Genomic DNA, 12,586 nt, shown 5'->3' with positions numbered 1-12,586 from the left:
CCTCGACTCCAGTTAATCTGTCCGGAGCTCTCATTGACGTAGACCTAAGATCATTCCTGACAGTCTGCTGGATGAAAAACCAAAATGATAATCATTTTTTACCTCAGCAAATGCTTGCTCTGCTGTGGAAGAACAATCAAGGGGTGGTTTTGGACACTATTCCATAGGGTTCCTCCTTAGAAATATAGAAATAACCCAGGCCATTCAAGATCTTGACTTGTACAATTAGCATCAATGGTGTTCTTGTGCCACACAGTCCTTAGAAACACTAGTTGAGAATTGTGACTGATGAAAAGGACCCATGTAGAGATTTAATCTTTAAGCTCAGCTACATCTTGTGCCGGTGTTATCTAAAATCAATTGGGCTCTCGCTCCTCCTCTGCATAATAATCCAAGAATGTTTCAGGATTGCGACTCAGTGCCTAGCTTTGATCTGATGACCGTTTCATTCTAAATTGGAAGAGTCCTTCCATCAATAAAGGAGAACCAACCGTGCGGAAGAGCAGCAAAGTCTTGATGCCTCAGTAAAGATTGGGAATGGCTGTCTCTAAGTCCTCAATGTTTGTAAAAGTCTCGGATTGCGACTACTTGAAGCGAAATCTCGGCCTCAGATCACTTTGGATCTTTAGATTGGCAGAGAATTTTTGGGTCAGGAAGACTTACAGCGAACCTCCAGGTACACAGGCTGGTTGTCCTGACCGATGGAGTTGCTGGCAGTGCACAGGTATTCCCCGGCGTATGTGAAGTCGACGTTTTTCAAGTGGAGGGAGGACACCCGGGCGTGGCTACGGACCACGATGTTTCCATCGTGGCTCTGCGAGCGAGAAGAGACAAAAGGAAATCGATTGTGAAAACCAGATCGCGCATCGATTCTGATCGGGAAAACCATGCAGAGTAAGCACTCTCCTGGAAAGACAGAAATACTGGACGTTAAACGTGGACTGTTAGAACAAACACAACTGAGAAATTGGTGCAAGTGAACACAAATTACGATTTTTCGGTGAAGTGGTTAATTGGTGGGCTTCTTTTTGGTGGATGATGTAAGATGTTATGAATGGATGAAAGGAGCAAGCACAGCATCATTAAGTAGAATTCAGGAGAACTGTAATTCATCCACACTGCCTGAATGGTGTCGACATTAACGGTAGCTCGGGGCAGGTTTCGACGATCGGCCCCCGGTCGACTGATTGTCGGCTCCATCCTTTAACCACAAACGCCACTTCGAGACTTTACAGCGACGCTCGCCAGCGCCTTTTGATTGATGATCTCGTAGACGCGTTCGGCCTTGGAGCAGCGCTATTGGCGCACCCCGGCTAAAGATGGTACGAGATCAATGCCAATGCGATGGATGAGAGATCAATAGGTGATTTTCTTCGGAGGTGCAGCTAATAGGGGTGTAACGATTCATCGATACACATCGATTAATCGATATGATGCTCTACGATTTATTGGCATCGATGCTAAACGTAAACATCGATTTATATCGCCGTGTTTGACCTCGGACATTAGACGCGACTTTATTTTGAAATCCAGTTCATTGTTGCTTGCTTCCTCTTTCCGGGAGCAGTGTTGTGTTGTGAGCAGAGCAGGCACGTGAAAGGGGAGCCGACAACTACGCGGCTCCTGGGCTGGTGCTATGGCTAGTGTCCAAGAAGACGAGGAGATTCGCTCCCCTTTGGGCTTCAAGTCATTCGTTTGGAAGCACTTTGGATTCCAAAGAAAAGATGGCTCAACGGACAATTAAAATTATTGTAAATAATAGTTCAGTAATGCACTTTAAAGTTAATGGTATTACAAAAAAAGAAAGAATATTCATTTTTCTTTACTTATATGAGAAAAAATATCGGAATTTGATAAAGTTCAGTGTTAAAATAAGCACTTTGTATACTACAATACTCTTGTAATTTCCTAAATAAAGAGTTTGCAGTACCTTGTTGATTTTGCGTATGAATTGTTATAAATCAGGATATTGTTCTATATTTTTTATTTTAAAAAAATAAATAAAAATATCGATCGTGGAGCACTATATCGTGATGTATCGTGAATGAATCACAGCAGGCTTTAAGATATCGGCAATAATCGTATCGTGATCCTTTGTATCGATATGATATCGTATCGTGACAAAACCCGCGATTTACACCCCTAGCAGCTAACTATCTGACAGAGTTACAGTTCTACACGGCCGTTTCTGAAGGTCCAGCGGATTGGAAACATTGGGATTGAAAACATGATTTCAATGGTGGCTTGAATGCCGCCTGCCCTGTCGAGATAAGAACATGGTGAGAACAGTGCAGACTGGAAAGGTCAAGACACTTCTTTCTTTTCCCCCAGTATCAACACTCATCTACTGGCAAAGGGCAACTTCTTGATGTCTAAATCTACTCGACTGATCGTCTAAATTTGCCAAACTGGGACCAAAAACAAATAGCAGCAATTTTCCTTTTTCAATTTCATGAACTAAAATCGTAAAAAAACTTACAGTTTCTATTAACGACTATCCCACTAAAAGAAGGAATAGAAATTTTAAGTCCGTGTCCACAGAAGAACCAATTCCATTTTGGTGCAGAACCAAATATAGTTGGTACAGTCCAATCAGAGTGGCATGGTCCTCTGAGAACCAGGAAGCAGTCTGCTCGCTAACAGGCCAACAAACAAAATTATCGAGACTCTAATCATGTATTTGCCCTTAGCGACGCAGCTTGCGGCTCATTCTCCAAGGTTGTTATTCAATGCTGTGTTCCAATTAAGTGCAAATAATTTCACATAATGATAAGGCTTCTTAAGTGAACATCGACTGGTGTGCCAGATGTGCTTTCTGCTCTCTTGCTATTTTTTTTATATAAAGGCACAGCAAACGGTAGTTACGCCAATGGACGGGCGTCAACCCCTCAATTACCTCATCAGACCGTTGCACAACCAAATAATAAAACCCTTGAAAAGAGGACAAAAAGCTAAAGAAAGTCCACTAAACGAATGACATTAAGTGTGCTACGTGACTAATGTGAACACAGTTAGTGGCCGTGAAACAGCACGCACGCTTCAAGTGACTTGAGTGGAAACACTTGAGGGTGGTGTGCTAGCGTGTTAAGTCTGGGGGCCCGTGCAACTACGGCTAATTTTTTTTAGTCGCCATACCTCATATTGGTCAGGTCGCGTCCACGAAGCCTAGAAAGGACAAACACAAAAACAACGACACGGTGGGGCTTTCGTAAAGTCGTCACACATGGAGGGGGGGGGGGGGGGCTGAGTCACATGATGCTCAAAATTGGGTATCAAAGGTGAAATGACTACTTCTTCGAAATGACCCGCTGTGCTGAAAAATGATTCGCCTACTGTGCCATTAGAACAAAAATGCGTGCCGCTTGAATTGTTTTCTGACAGACGCCCCCCCGTTGACATGTAACGTAGCGGTGGATTTCACTAATTAAGAGTCCGGAAAAAGAAATAGCACCTGTCGAGTGCCTGGAAAGAAATTTTAGAAGATTAAATGACCTCATTCTTTACATGAGATGCGTCCAGCCTTTCACATTATTTTATGAGAAGTCAAAATTTGACCAGAAAAAGAAATAATTACATTTGACAAATGTAACAGATACATTTTCCTGTCCTATTTTGTGCTAAAAGAAAAACTCCTTGCGCTCACGGTAATTGGTTGGGCTTCATTGTTAACAAAATGCCACCAAGGTTACTCAATTTTTAGCGTCGTATTCTTACCACTGCAATAACTTTGACTCAATATTTTAAGGCTCATCCAGGGCTTTCTTTTTTTTGTCAATTTCCCTGGATTTAATCTTCTAACAGGAACGATTAAAAAGCAGTAAAGTCTAACTTGTACCCTTTACGAGGTTAAACTGCTTGGAAATGATAGTGCGAGAGTCGAATTTCATTAAGCAAATGACGCAAGCGGCTCTGGTTTCGGTTTTAATCAGGCAATATAACGTTCGACACGACTCGGTGTGATGCCGTGTGGTCGTACAAGCTCAACAATAAAGGGTAATCTCTGACTGTATCATTCATCAAGAGGAGAATTTGTTTTTATAAAAATAAAAAAATCATATAAACAGTATACTGTATAGAATTGGAGAGAATATTTTTTTGTCAGTGTTGATCCCGGCACTAATTAGCACCTTGCTCTCCATCATTACCTGCTCCCCTTCGGAGAACATCCTGTTTTGGAAGCTCCAGGAGATGGAGGGCGTTGGGTCTCCCGAGGCTTCGCAGGTCAGGGTGACTTCATCGTCGAACTCGGTCGCCGTCTGGTTGTTCAGGTAAGTAATCTTAGCTTGCACTAGTTGGAAAAAAACAAACCATTAATAATTACATTGTGAGCCACACACACACACATTTTTTTTTTTCTTACCAAACACATTGAGACTGACTTCCTGGCTCATCTCGCCCGCCTTGTTCCTGGCAATGCAGGTGTAATCTCCTTCATCCACTTTGATGACATCTTTAATCACCAGCTCGGAGCCATCCTCAGTCAGACTGTACTTATCGCCCGACTCAAGGATGACGTTGTTGCTGCCGACCGGGAAGGAGGAAAAAAAAAAAAAAAAAGAGAGAAAATGGGAATGAAAGACAAACCTGACTTCCTATCACAAGGGAACGTGGAAAATGGATCTTTTGGCTTTGACAAAAATGCATTTTTTTTTTCAGGCTTTGTCTTGATTCATGCCATAAAAAGACTCAACAATTTGACAGAATAAGCTTTTTTTTTCAATTTAAAATACAATTACACATATTTCCATTTAAGTACTGAGGAGTCCACCATCTGTTGGTAGCCATTGGTATCAATCTTAGTTTTATATTTCTACTCACCTGAGGCACCTCTGCTCTAACGTCTTTAGCCCCCCACCCTGAAAAAGTCACAACAGCCTTGCCGACAGCCATCGAGAAAAAAAAAATGGCTTAGCCCTCAGTTTTCTCCTCACGTAACTTAACTTCCCACCTCAACCCTCCTGTGGCTGAGGCACCTTCATCATCATCATCCTCACCAACACATCAGGTGGAAAACAGGGCGAGTGAGAGCACATCCATCAACTAGCGCTGCCGAAAAAAGAGGAGTCTGATTTTGTGTTTCTGTGTTGCTAAAAAAATACCAAATCTCTTCAGATAGGTCTTGTAAACACGAAGACTCCCTCGAACTAGATGAATCCCTTTTGTTCAGACAAAGAAGTGAACCGATTGACTGGTGACTGAGTTAACTGAGTTGCTCGTGTGGCACCTGAACCAATTTAAAGACAATTCGGAAGTTGATATTTAAAAACAAGCATCTCCTCCATAATGCGGCCAGAGGTCAAACGTACTGGGCCCACGTGACGATCGGTTCGGGGTAGCCGTCGGCATCACAAGCCAAGAGGATAGACCCGCCCATGTCGGCGGTACCGTTGACCTCCGACTGCCTGGCGCGGATGGTGGGCAGGACTGAAAACACACGACAGTCACAAAACCACGAATTAGAAGATTTGTGAGCGGCAGGCTGGTCGGAAAAGTCTCACCGTTCACGATGACGTTGATCATTTTGAAGTTGATCTCTCCGGTCTCCATGACACGGGCCTCGCAGTTGTACGCTCCCTCGTCGATTTTCTTGATGCCGCGGATTAGCAGGTGGCCGTTTTCCATAATGTTGTATCGCACTGAAACGGCAAGGAAGCAAAAAACAGCTGCTATCATTTCCCATTTCCCGATCTGTTTTCATTTTATTGGAAAAAATATGTTTTTATTGGACAGCAATATTGTGAGCAATCATTTTAATTTGACCCTTAAGGGAAAGTAAAATCTTTATGTTCTTTGTAAAGCCACGGCGAACACAAAACTGCAACTTTAATTACTCGTCCATCTTCAAAGTAGAAAACGAGGAGTTTGAAACGCTTCGACGGGAGACGGCGGAAGCCAAATTGAAAAGGCTCAATTATGCTAGGTAATGGAGGAAGCGCTTTTAAAAAGGGGCGCTGCGAGCGGCTCGACAACCCGTTCCCGCCTCCGATTAAAGCGGCCATTAACGCCACATAATGAACTGAACTGCAGTAAGTGAAACCAGGTAGCCTTTCTCACACGTCGCTCGTCCGACGGGTAAATTCCGTGAGCGCTTCGGTGTCACATCAAATTAGCGTTTGTTCCATTGGAAGAAGTTAAAGAGTACTCTTCTGGCGGGGACGACTTAGTCGTCGCTTTTATCTTATTGTTGTTTGGCAAGTAGAACTCATTGGAGTGTTTTTCAGTACCTTCAAAAGTGAATCGTGACACCGCTGTGTTTCTGACACGCGATGGCGGGAAAATCCGACTTGACTTTTCAGACTTTCCGCTCGACTGCGGCAAAATCACCTTCAATAATGCCGCTCACGCCGAGGCGGATCAAACTGACGACCTGAAAGGATCCGCTGCGTGTTTCTGATAGTGACGGGCGAGGAAGTCTGACATTATGTTTGATTTCTGCTCTCGCTCGGGTAGACGGAAAGCTCAAATTCCCTCCAGATATCTTTACTTTTTGACACTAGTCAACTCTATCTGCCTGGTGAGAGGAATCAAATATTCACATTCATGCATTATCCAGGATGTTTTAGAAGAAACGGGTTTTCGTTCTGAGTGACGGCTGGCAGAACTGGCGAGGGAAAAACAATATTCGAAGAAGAAGGAGCTAAGGACCAGTGTGGTTCAGGTTTTGCAATTTTTTGGTGACACACTGGGATTTTAGTTGCCATCATCTCACCGTCTTTGTTGGCCTGGATTCTGGCACCTTTATGCTTCCAAATAATGAAGGGCACCGGCGAACCGACCACATCGCAGACAATGTCGGCGTCGTCGCCCTCGTTGAACTCCTGCGGGCTGGGAACATTCTTGAAGGTAATCTTTTCTGTAAGGGAGAAAAAAAAAAAGTAAAGTCGGGATCCGATGGCAAAATCTAAAGGTTCGGTCCACTTACGAAAGATCTTGACTTGGACTGTGGCCTGGGCCTCCTTGTCACCGTTCTTGGCCACGCATTTATAGATGCCGGCGTGGTCCACGTCGGCGTGGTAAATGGTGAGCGTGGAGGTGGTTTCGTCGTTGCGGCTCACTTGGATGTTGGGGTTGTTGGGCAGGATCTTTTCTCCGTTGGGGGCAAACCAGTCTATGTCTTTAGCGTCTCCCACAACTGAGAAAATGATCCCGGGATTTTATTTCATCCACAAGTCCAAACAAGTAGATTTCAAACTAGCTGACTGGATTACATTCATTTGATGAGTTCCGTCTCAAAGGACACTGTGACGCGACATTTACCAGGAATACCGTTGTACCGTATTTTCCGCACTATAATGCGCACCTAAAAACCTCAAATTTTCTCAAAAGCCGACAGTGCACCTTATAATCCGGTGCGCCTTATATATGGACCAATATGGATTCGTGGATGAGGACTAATTTATTAAAGTAAGCTTGACGTGTTTAGTTTGTGTGTTGTGTGATATTAACATTTGAGCAACGTTGAGTTATTATATAGTATTGTTATAGTATTGTTATTGTTCTCACAATTTCGAGTGTTAATATATTGTGATTGCATTAACGTTTGAGCAACGTTGACTTATTTATTCTGTGTGCCTTATAATCCAATGCCCCTTCTATTTGAACAAAGTTTTAAAATGGGCCATTCATTGAAGGTGCGCCTTATAATCCGGTGCGCCTTATAGTGCGGAAAATACGGGATATATATTACTGTAAATACTTTTGGAAAGCACTTTGGGGACCAGCTGGGTAAATAAAAATGCTATATAAGTGCAAACGATTTACCATTTACTGTTTGAAAGTGGCCAATGGTGTTTGGGTAGTACATTTCAGCCCCCCCCAATAAGATGTTGGAAAAAGCACTCGCACGTGAAGAAGGCTATTCACTCCTCTTTGTGTTGATGGCAATTTTTATGACATCGCCGGAGATATAATTGCGTGAATCTGCAACTGTGAATGAATGGCGCTTCGACCATCACGCCTCTGCATGAAAGCTACAAATAAGAAGTTTGTGCCATTTTGCAAAGACTGAATCCTCCGCCTGCATTTTCAGAGCTTAGGAAAACTGGCGCCAAAGTCATTTTCCTTTCCTACTGGGAAAGACGAACATATTTGACGGAAGCCAAAAGCAAGAGTTGAGGTAAAGTGATAAGATTTGCTTGGGAAACAGTCCCAGCAGGAGATGACCAGAAAAAAAAAAGATTGCCTTGGAACGCAGCACCTCCGGCTCAGGTGGTGTAAAATGCCTGACTAGTAAGCAGGCACTCGGAACCAAATACTTTTTTTTGCCGGCAGTATTGCAAACGGCTGAGTATTGAAACAAAAATGCAGTTTGGAAAAACATCAAGTGGAACCCCAACAACCAAATGTTTCTCTTTTAATCCCCTGACGGACTGCGGCGTCGGTAATAACCCACCAACCTCAAACAGACCAAAAACCCAACGCCCAGTTTGTCCGTCCCATCTCCAGGTGCTAGCTTACCTTCACAGAGGAAAAACTTGGACTCTCCCACGCTGATCTCTCTGTGTGTTGGAGTGACCTGCACCTGGATAGCAACTGCAGGGGTCGGGCGGGGGGGACACAAACACAATATATCCAACGTCAATAAAAAGGAACGTCACAGATGAACAAAACAAAAAGCATGCATATCATATTGAGTAGCAGATTAGCGTAGCAATTTACAATCCAAGAACATTGGTGAGCTCTTATTCAGTTGGCCGATATCCATCTCGGAGTACGTCGACCGCGGCTATCCGAATGCGACGCAGACATAAACAAACGGGCCGGGACCTCGCTGAGGAGGGGGTGGTCTCGCTCCGCTTGTAAACTCTATTATGTTGCTCGCTTGCGCAGACATGAAGGCCACCTTGACCCGAGAAAATGGAGGAGTGAGATTCTTGCTTTGTTTGAGTTCAGCGACTTCTCACTTCAGGCGTGCATCGCATCCACCCATCGTACCATAACTGTCAAGTCAATAACTGGAAAGATAAGAAACTGTACAGCGGAAGTCTCAAACATCAATTCATCGAAAACCGTATCGATTGGAGTCGATATCGGGTAAATAGCGGGATTTTGTCTACTCATAGCCAGCGTGGGTTATTTCCATTTTCAAATGATTTCATCTTGAGGTCAAGTGGCGAGTGCACTGGCGCTGGTTTGCGTTTCGCCTTAGCGCTGCCGAAAAAACAAACAAGAGGCGACAGCGCTCACCCGCTGCACTCATCACAAACTGTTCATAAAACCGGCGACCTTGCCCAAAGCCAAGCTCCCCACCGCCCAGATGAAGAAGAAGCGCAGCATCTGTCTTGCAAGTATTTTTAGCCGCGACGATTGATTTTTCTCTCTGTATCAATACAAGAGAGCTGACTCGAGTTATTCCAAGACACTTTTCTCTTTCATCGGATCATTTGGACGGTGTGAGATGCTAAATTAAAGAGTTTTCTTTAACAGGTCTTTTTTATCGCAGCTACCAAAACATAGAAAAATGGTACATTTTAAGAAATGGATTCCAGTTATTTTGATAATGTGTAAATCATGACGGAATTGATATTTATTCCCACGATTATTTCACAAAGGTTTATACTTCTCTTAATTGAGTGGTGTGTGCTGAATTGTGATCCCTGCTCTAATCTGAAAAATCCCGCTGAGCCTCGGCTATGTCGGCACATCACACAAGCAGGAGGGAGTCTGTTTGGATTCTCACCGGGAGATTTGTGCAAACGCTTCCCAAGGACTCCCGCTGCGATCCTGACATGATGAGATCCTCGAGCCAGGCGTCGCTTCTTGACTAAAATATGATTCTGCTGTTATGAGAGGGGGTGTAAAACCTACAGCTCGTGGGCCGCGTGGTTCCGGTGAGAGCATTTGATTGGGCAATTCTAAAATAAAAGGATATTTGTATCAGCCACAAATCTCCACGATTGCCTCGTCTTGTGTGGGACATTGACTTCACCGGACGAACGTTCACTCCCAGTGGTTGCTGCGGTGCTAAACCCCGGCGCACCGTTTGCTTTTCCAGGTTGGAGGTAGATAGAAAGAAAACACGGTGTCCATTTCGTAACCTCGCGTAGATACCGTGAACCCCCTCCAAGACAATCCCACTGATTACATCTACCGTGCTAAAAGCAACAAAAACAAGTCCAAGGCGGTGTGAGAAGAATTGCTTTTCCTTCAACCATTTTCTCACTCCGGGTCCTCGAAATAGCCACTCGCTCTCCTCCTCTGAGGAACAAAGGAGGCCGCCGAGGCTCGTGTGTCAAACCCGTGTGAGACTTTTTTTAAAAAAGAAAAGAAAAGCCAAGAAAGACGAAAGCCGATAGCCTGCGGTGCTTTCCCTCCCACAGATACTGTTAACTCACTTCCATCACCTTGCACGACCCTAGAAAAGTAAGACAACGTGCTGTTTAACTTGATCAAATGTGCTCTCAGCGGAACAAACAAAACAATTATTTAGACTCGTGGTATGAATTGTAAGATACTGCTTCAAAGAATTATTCAAAATATAAGACCGATTTAGCTATGGGGGGGCTTTCGCAACAATGTGGTTCAAAATTTGAAGGTGATGAGAAGTTAAACAGACAAATCCAAACCCAGTTTGGCATTCGGTGCCGACACAAGGAGGCTACTCGTCGCCTAGCGATGCTTAGCATGCACGGAGGGCAAAACGCACTCCGCGGGGAAGCGCAGACATCATTTCGCCAAGCTTGCACTCAGTTCACGTCTGCTCGCAACACAAGCGCCATTGGATGTTCAGCTGGGGGAAGAAATGTTTTGGCTTTTTTGTTTTCTACAAAAAAATATTGCCGCCTGACTTGATTGAAAAGTGCGACTGCAAAACCAAGAAACCGTCTAGGGTCCTACAACCAAGCAAGCAACTAAGCTACCTGGCTAGAAATGGACATAAAAGGGACGCAATGCAAGGATGTTGTGATCCATTCAATGTGCATGTATGACCTTGCGAGTGAGAATCAGCGCAAGTCTGAGCAATATCTATTCATGAATCCCTTCTGGGAATCTCCTTAATAAAAACATTCACCTCATATGCTCTGTAATGAAGGGGATGAAAGTAGAGCTTGAAGTGAAGGTGGGCTCCCACTCAACCCTTGAGACCGCAAAATGATTGTCGAGTGGCGTGCTAGTTTTCTTGTCTGATTTCTTATAATCTTTGCACCCTTCGGTTTGGGTCCACTTTTCCATTTACATCAATTGTCAAGCTGTAATCGCTGCCTCGAAATGTTTGTGTGTGTCTTTTTCATCGTGTTAAATTGCTTCCTAAGGGCCCTTGAGCAAGGCACTGAACATTTACACCATTTGTGCTAATAGTCAGAATTGACAACAATTTGGATGATTTTTCTAAAATGGAAGTCTTTTGTAACAAATATTAATATTAATATTTTGTAACAAAGACTTCGAGAGGCTTCGTTTGAAATTTAGACCTTGAGAGCTTCATCTTGGAGACTCGATTAAAAAAAAAAAAAAAAAAAAAGTGTTCTTAGCCAAACATGCTCCAAAGCCAGTAGAATTTTAGTTCTACTCGCACTACTAGACACAAAAGCATTCCCGGCCCGCCGCCCGTGTCTCACCAGTTGAAAAATGGTTGAAAGGCACACCCGAAGCTATTTTGTCTCTCTTTTAACAGCCTAAGTGAACTGAGGCATGACATTCGTAGCCATGAGTGACAGCAGAGTGAACGCCGAGCATACGTCTTACACATGTCAAGCCCCGCAATACAATTTATGTTGCAGGTTGTCTTCTGTAATCGCATAACAAGATATATGTGCTGGAGCAAGTTTGGATTCACACCATTTTTCTCCCAAGTGGCAAAACCTCAAGATGGGTCATTGCAAGTGCACTTTGTCTAAATCAACTGCTAGTGTGGTTAGCAGTTATTTTATTGGGAACTCATTGAACAAGCGATATTTTACCAGTCAGGCTTTCTGCGTCATCAACAATGGCATCGAATGAGTTACCGTATTTTCCGGACTATAAGGCGCATCTAAATACCTAAAATTTTCTCAAAAGCCGACAGTGCGCCTTATAGTCCGATGCACCTTATATATGGACCAAATTCCTAAATTTAAACTGGCCCGAAGCATTGTGTCATGAAATCAATCATAAGTGGCCCGCTGAAGACTATGAATCATGAATCAAAAAGACTATGGATCACTATTTTGTGATTATAAAGTAATTTGTTGCGTCTGAAGTTGAAATAAAAAAGATAAAATGGAGAATGATTTGATTTGGATTAGAAATCTGACATGATGCATTAATGATGGGCCTTATAGTCCAGTGCGCCTTATATAAGGACAAAGTTTTAAAATGGGCCATTCATTGAAGGTGCGCCTTATAGTCCGGTGCGCCTTATAGTCCGGCAAATACGATAATAAGACTTTGACATCAAACAATTAGGAATACACTGGAGATTTGCAAGTGAAAATATGGCGGAAAAATTTTTCCTTTAATTATTCCAACAAGCACTGAGAACGATGCCCACACAATTTGTGTCGCCGGCGTGAAATAAATGAGCCTTTCAGAACACATCCTAAAGCTATCTCCACCACTTATCATTAACCTGCTGTAGTCGCAGACGAGGCACAAAACACTAAGCGGC

At 43.5% G+C, this 12,586-nt stretch overlaps 1 protein-coding gene across 17 annotated transcripts in view; it reads right to left on the bottom strand.

Moving 5' to 3' along the window:
- ncam1a (neural cell adhesion molecule 1a) overlaps positions 1–12,586 on the bottom strand; it is a 90,239-nt gene that overhangs the window by 16,513 nt on the left and 61,140 nt on the right. For 10 of the 17 annotated variants that reach the window (XM_037270763.1, XM_037270762.1, XM_037270764.1 and 7 more), the window contains exons 2-10: positions 8,458–8,532; positions 6,923–7,132; positions 6,710–6,853; positions 5,499–5,636; positions 5,307–5,424; positions 4,361–4,521; positions 4,146–4,288; positions 3,136–3,165; positions 664–814 (exon numbers count right to left, since the gene is read on the bottom strand). In XM_037270763.1, the coding sequence (XP_037126658.1) occupies positions 664–814; positions 3,136–3,165; positions 4,146–4,288; positions 4,361–4,521; positions 5,307–5,424; positions 5,499–5,636; positions 6,710–6,853; positions 6,923–7,132; positions 8,458–8,532 (1,170 nt within the window). The remainder of the gene's footprint in view (positions 1–663; positions 815–3,135; positions 3,166–4,145; positions 4,289–4,360; positions 4,522–5,306; positions 5,425–5,498; positions 5,637–6,709; positions 6,854–6,922; positions 7,133–8,457; positions 8,533–12,586) is intronic. The other 7 variants (XM_037270766.1, XM_037270771.1, XM_037270770.1 and 4 more) reach the window with 1 other exon arrangement.

The sequence above is a fragment of the Syngnathus acus genome, chromosome 14 (genome assembly GCF_901709675.1).
Source record: "Syngnathus acus chromosome 14, fSynAcu1.2, whole genome shotgun sequence".
Lineage (NCBI taxonomy): Eukaryota > Metazoa > Chordata > Actinopteri > Syngnathiformes > Syngnathidae > Syngnathus > Syngnathus acus.
This window is presented reverse-complemented; position numbering and strand designations above follow the sequence as displayed.